Source organism: Poromitra crassiceps, assembly GCF_964638095.1.
Source record: "Poromitra crassiceps genome assembly, chromosome: 9".
NCBI classification, from domain to species: domain Eukaryota; kingdom Metazoa; phylum Chordata; class Actinopteri; order Beryciformes; family Melamphaidae; genus Poromitra; species Poromitra crassiceps.
The window spans coordinates 28,424,253-28,430,817 of NC_139630.1; the positions used below are offsets into that span (position 1 = coordinate 28,424,253).

At 47.6% G+C, this 6,565-nt stretch overlaps 1 protein-coding gene across 1 annotated transcript; it reads right to left on the reverse strand.

The window, feature by feature from the left end:
- Positions 1–2,219: 2,219 nt before the first annotated feature.
- LOC310782913 (terminal nucleotidyltransferase 5A-like) lies at positions 2,220–6,258 on the reverse strand. Its single transcript, XM_083643709.1, has 2 exons — positions 5,205–6,258; positions 2,220–4,031 (listed from the first exon to the last, which is right to left on the reverse strand). Exons 1-2 carry the CDS (start codon positions 5,628–5,630, stop codon positions 3,216–3,218), a joined length of 1,242 nt encoding a protein of 413 aa, XP_083499835.1. The 5' UTR covers positions 5,631–6,258; the 3' UTR covers positions 2,220–3,215.
- Between the last annotated feature and the right edge of the window lie 307 nt (positions 6,259–6,565).

Genomic DNA, 6,565 nt, shown 5'->3' on the forward strand with positions numbered 1-6,565 from the left:
CAAACACTTGGATTGGGCGGGCACCTTTGGACATTCACCTGTTGAAACGTACCTAAGACAAAGTCAGACTTTGACCTTGTCTCTCTTCGACTGTCCACCAAAGTGGCCTATATTCACCTCGACCACACTAAAGTTTAATAATTATAAAATGTTTGAGATGTCTGAAATTGTAGTTTATTTTGTCTGGTGATAGTATAAAGGGAGAATGTTATTGCGGTGTTCACATCTTCAGCCACTGAAACTAGCGAAACAACATGGTGGCTCAGTGGTTAGCACTGTTGCTTCGCAGCAGGTCCCGGGTCCATCACAGCTGCTTTTTGTGTGGAGTTTGCATGTTCTCCCTGTGTTTTGTGGGTTTTCCCTAGGGTGCTCTGGTTTCCTCCCACCATCAAAGACATGTATGTTAGGGGTGCCCCTGGATGGATCAAATGCATGAGGATTTATCCCCATGGGGATAATAAAGTATACATACAAAAAGGTTTTTTTCTCTTTTTTTAATTAAGTCAGTCAACTGAAACACTTTTTTCCACGTCATTATTTCCAAACTGGATGGCAATTAAAATCACATGCAGAACAGTGAAACAATCTCTTTTGAGCAACAGAAAACCATTGGAGAAGCACTGAAAGAGAGTCAAACGTGTTGCTCGAGCATCACAATGAACACAAGTTAATCTGCATCTGAACATATAGCCACTGTGTCTGCCAGCACTGCTCTTCTGGAGCCAAAATAATATACAGTACAAACTTGCGCAAACACGCACGCACGCACGCACGCACGCACGCACGCACGCACACACCACAGACTTAAGACTCGACAACACATGAATCTGACTATGACATCAGCCGCACACAAACTGTACAAAAATAGAGATTAATAGAAAAATAGGAGATCAGGTTTTAGAGAGTATGCTGGGGCTCTTGCACTTGTACAGTAGAGCGAGATTACGTGCTAAAGTTGATAGAAAGATGGAAAAAAAGCCCACTTGTCTTATTGCCATTTAAATGTCACTGCGATTGTCTTTATCTGCATTCTCCTTGTTTTTTCTATTCTCTTGTCATTTTGTTGGCGGAAGAGCACAAACAGACAGGAGGAGGGTGTCACTGTGTGTCCTCTGACAAACAGACAGGAGGAGGGTGTCACTGTGTGTCCTCTGACAAACAGACAGGAGGAGGGTGTCACTGTGTGTCCTCTGACAAACAGACAGGAGCAGGGTGTCACTGTGTGTCCTCTGACAAACAGACAGGAGGAGGGTGTCACTGTGTGTCCTCTGACAAACAGACAGGAGCAGGGTGTCACTGTGTGTCCTCTGACAAACAGACAGGAGCAGGGTGTCACTGTGTGTCCTCTGACAAACAGACAGGAGCAGGGTGTCACTGTGTGTCCTCTGACAAACAGACAGGAGGAGGGTGTCACTGTGTGTCCTCTGACAAACAGACAGGAGGAGGGTGTCACTGTGTGTCCTCTGACAAACAGACAGGAGGGTGTCACTGTCCTCTGACAAACAGACAGGAGCAGGGTGTCACTGTGTGTCCTCTGACAAACAGACAGGAGGGTGTCACTGTCCTCTGACAAACAGACAGGAGGGTGTCACTGTCCTCTGACAAACAGACAGGAGGGTGTCACTGTCCTCTGACAAACAGACAGGAGGAGGGTGTCACTGTGTGTCCTCTGACAAACAGACAGGAGGAGGGTGTCACTGTGTGTCCTCTGACAAACAGACAGACTCACTCTCTTTTCATTTCATCCTTCAAAAAATATCACAATATTATTTATATATTTTACTCTTATCAACCACCACTCCTCCCCCTCCTCCTCCTCCTCCTCCCCCTCCCCCTCCTCCTCCTCCTCCTCCTCCTCCTCCCCCTCCTCCTCCTCCTCCTCCTCCTCCTCCCCCTCCTCCTCCTCCTCCTCCTCCTCCTCCCCCTCCCCCTCCTCCTCCCGCCACAGTGTTGTTTGTTCCTGTGATAAATGTCTTTTTGGTTCTCAAGCTGTGCGTTGGTCCGTGTTATTTTGCAAGAGGTTGCAGATGAGAGCAGAGTTTTGCTTTAAGTCACCTCTCTCTCACTCACACACTCTCCTCCTCCTCCTCCTCCTCTGAAACTTCTCTCTCTCTCTTTTTCTCTTCTCTACTTCTACCCTCTTTTTTTATTATTCTTATCAACCATTTTTAACCGCACCACCCCATCCCCCCCCCTCCTCCCTCGCTCTAAAGATGAGATTGTGTTGATATCTCCTCTGCACTGATCCAAATGCACTGCACACAGTCTGAGTCTTGATCTAAACGATGTCAAGAGTCCAAAAGACCCGAACACCCCTCAGTGTAAGAGAACTGTCTCATCATAGATAGTCTCTCTCTCCCCATTACATTCATTTTCACCTCGAACAGACTGTCGACTTCTAACAGTTAGCTACGGCGCTCTACAATGAATAATCACAGAACAAAAACAAAATCTTCCCTTTAGGCTTTTTCTAGGCACTTTAAAGACAATTATTCCTGTACAGAAATAAAACATGCATTGTTTTGTTGTTTTTGGTGTATTTTTTTTCAAGAATTAAACAAACTTGAAGAGTAGATCTTTGGATTTGTAAACAGCGTCCAGTTGCATTGTCTCATCTTGCATTGTCTGTGAACAAAATAACAATGGTTTCACTTCTCATTGTCACTGGTGCACATGGAAAGGTCACAAAGTCAGCTTTATTTGACCGAGAATCAATATCTTCGCAACGTCTCGTTTTGTCTTGTGATCCCTCCTTTGCAAATTAAGAGGGTTCAGACACACGTTCACCGCTTGGAGAGTGAATGTCCAGTACCAGCGAGTCGTACCTCAGAAGACATGATGGTCCAGCCTTTTGCTCACTTGTCCAGCCTGTTGTTTACTCTGCCCAATCAACCTTAGCGTCGCTGACGGGAACACTAAAGCTGACGTAGGAGCAGCATCCTGTACGAGTCTGCCTCTCACTGGCACCACTCCCTCTGACCTGGGCTCCTCCTCCTCCTCCTCTGGCACTCTACCCTGGAGAAAAGCCTTTCTCCTGCTTCCTGCCTCGATCCAAGCTCTCCACTTTTCATCTCAAGGAAAAGGAAAAGAAGAAACCATCATTCCTCATTATCCACCTTCATCGAGGATCGGAAATTCCACAGTTACACTAAAAGTGGTAACTGGGGGTAAAAAACAAAACGACATGAAGTGCATGACTCTGCACCAGCACACGCTTAGTTACAGGGCAACCAGGTGGCGTACATGGGGTGGTGCGGAGGAGGGTGGTAGTGCTGAGGGGGCAAGGGAGGACAGGCGTAGACAGGCTGAACCTGCGCCACATAGTAGTTGCTGAAGTTGCCGTCGGAGACGTAAGGGGCCGGCTGGTAGAAGCAGGTGACGTTGGCGGCGTTGGGGATGGCGTTCTGCTCGGCCAGGACCCGTAACGCCAGCGAGGAGATGAGGCCCAGTGCCTGCCGCCGCTCGTAGCCCATCAGGCACACGGTGCTCTCCTGGACCACACTGTACAGCGTGGCCAGGTAGTCGTACTTCCGGTCCTCCAGGTCCACAAAGTGGTTCTGGAGGTAGGACTCCAGCTTCCGCCGCTGCTCGCCCACCTCGGGAAAGTCTATGAAGAAGCGCGAGCACATGTAGCGCTGCAGCCGCTTCATCTCCGCGTCGCAAGCGGCGCGGAAGCCCCGCACCAGCAGGTGGCAGTACTTGAGCAGGCCGCCGCCTCGGATCTCCTCGGGGCTCCGCGTGCAGATGAGGCGCTTGCGCAGGTGGTCGAGGGCGGCGGGGAAATCGCCGTAGACGCTCTCGCCGAGGATGGTGGGGTGGAAGGTAGCAGCCATCGGGTGCTCGGAGCACTCGTAGAAGAGCAGGAGGGAGTCCAGTCGGATCTGGAAGGAGTCCACGCTGAACTCGAACTGGCGCCGGAGCGAGTCCACAAACTTCAGCTCCACGTTCTTCCCACGGTTGTTGGAGAGCGAGATGAGGCTCCAGCGGTCCGAGTCATTGCACACCTTCACCATCTTCTGCACATAGGCCTCCTGCAGCACATGAGTGCAAAATTAGGTGTTGCTACATTGTAATGTGTTGATACATGTCGGTTTGCACCACACATTTTGCAGAGGTGGAAATTGATTTCGGTTTTAACTCAATGAGCCAATGAATGAATGTAGTGAGTCAACCCTGGTTCAGTCGCCAAGCCTATGGGCACAAGGAGACGAACAGCTAATCTTAACCCCTACTTAGTCTACATATCCATACATAGTGTGTTTTAATGGGGTTAAGAAGACATAATGGAAAAGCATAATGTGTGGAAAAACACTTTTGTTTGCTTTGTATACATGTATTATGAGGTGTATCAATATTGGCACTGTATGATCTTCCAAAATACACTATGGTATAATGACAGCAAATACAATAAGATAAAAACATTTTGGCGCACTGAGGTCCAGAATAGTTTTAATTCTCAACACTGACTGACAATTAAGTAGAGTGTTAAGAGTGTTTTTCCCCCTCCACTCCCCCACATGGTGTAGCTTTTTCAGTGTCCGTTTGCCATTTCAGAAGTGTGCAGTATAATGTTATAATAGGATTACATCAAAACACTGTTTTCTTATCTGTTAAGAGTGCACACATCACAGCCTAACACATAAGCATGTCCATGATTCAGGTTTAAGAAAGTCTGCACTAGATACTGTATCTGAATGTCTTGTATCTAAGATAGAAAGTTAACCATGCCTTGGTTTGAGCAATGAGCAGGCTGCAACATACATATTTTGCACCATAGATTAAATCTTCATTTGATCTTTTATTCAGATGTTTTGGGGAGCAGATTAGTTAGATAGTGGCTCATTAGTAGCCTAGGTAGCCTTCGGTATCCAGGTAACTGAGAGCCGACTGATTCATGTGGATCCGACTCCAATTGGATTAGATGGAATCCTCTTTGTGTTGGAAACCGACGTTTTTACTATCTGCAGCCCCTATCACTGTGCAGCTTTTAGGTGTGAAGGCAGCTAGAGCTAAACCTGGTTTTCCAACATTTATTTGAATTTACCAATGTGCATTTGAAAATCTGCATAACTTCCCTCTGCACTAACTGTGTGTGCAGTGTGCACGATGATAGAAGAACTAGCACAGCATATCATTCTCTTAGGCAAAGGCCATTTTACAAGTGTAATACTTTGATACAAATAATGATTTATTTAATACTATACCTTTAAGGTCACTGGTGTAATCTTTTCTTTATTCACTCCTTCGGGCAAGAAGTCCAGAAGAGAGTCCAGAACTATATCTTTCACCATCCGAAACTCCGTCTCTCCTTTCAGATCGGCGCAGAATATCAAGTCCAGATCTTTCCATCCCAGACCGCTGTCCTCATGCAGGACGTGACTGGCCGCGGAGCCGTTCAGGCGCACCTCCCGGACGTGTATCCGCTTCTCCTCCATGCGGCACCGGACCACCTTGACGATGTCCCGCGGCTTCACCTCCAGAGTGGGGAAACTCCATCGGCCGTGGATGGGGATGGAGCTAGTGAGGATGGAGTCCAGCCGCTGCACTTGCTCCCAGTTGAGCACGCTGAGGTTGACGCTTTCCCCGTCCACGCAGCTGTCCACCCGGACCGATTCAACCTTCTCCTCCATCTTTATCAAAGGTAGACAAGAGAATGTAAACGACACAACTCTCCACTAAACTCCCTCTGGAGTAGTGACATTAGCTGGGTGTTTCTCTCTGTAGAATGGTCTCTTTAGAGCTGCGCTTTATCATCACAAAGATACTGGACGACAAAGCATCTGTACGCATCACGGGCAGAACTGGTTGGGCGGTGTAATGGTCGTCCTACTTCTTACATGAAGTCTGGCAGCACAGACTAATTCAATTCAGGAGTTGTCCAGCCGTTAACTGTCCTGCATCTGCTGGCGCGCTGTACGCTGTGCGCTCCGCTCCGGCCGTGTCGCCAAACTCTGAGAAGCAGGCACCAACTAGGATTAATTAAAAACGTCGAAATAAATATGTCAGTCTTTTCCTTGTATTCCAAAAACGCACTGACCCGTCCATCAGATCCATTGTTTTTAGTTCTGTCCTCTGTCGCTCACTTTTACGCACAGACGGTTGCGCGCCTCTTCTGCGTAAACTGCAACTTTACGCATCATTTTAGCTGCTGCTACACTTTTCCACTGTACACCTACTTTCACCATTTGTGGAAAATGGTGTATGGCTGCTTCTTATCCCTTACATTTTGACCGCTTTTCGCTTGCTGTTGCTGCGTAATGCGCTGCAGAGGTCTCACTCCACAGCTGCTGGAGAAGTTGTGAACAGTATGCTTCCCGTCAGCGGAACGGCGGGGCGGGTCGCTTTGATTGATAACTCCACCCACTAATAGCTGTCGCAGCTTCCTACATTGCGCATCCTCAAATAGAATTGTCTTTTGGGAACTGGTCTACTCTAGTCTAAACACTGATCTAATTTGAGTTTTGCCACTGAGGAGGAAGTGCGTCTGGAGAATTAGGCATCCAGAAGCCTAAATTCACTCACAGTTTTATGCGAGTGTATTTTTACTTTTACTTTTTTATTCTAT

Coding starts and splice junctions, on each gene's coding strand:
- LOC310782913 (XM_083643709.1), bottom strand. CDS start 5,630: ATGGAGGAGAAGGTTGAATCGGTCCGGGTGGACAGCTGCGTGGACGGG. Junction 4,032..5,204: donor TTACACCAGTGACCTTAAAG/GTATAGTATTAA, acceptor CATGTGCTGCAG/GAGGCCTATGTGCAGAAGAT.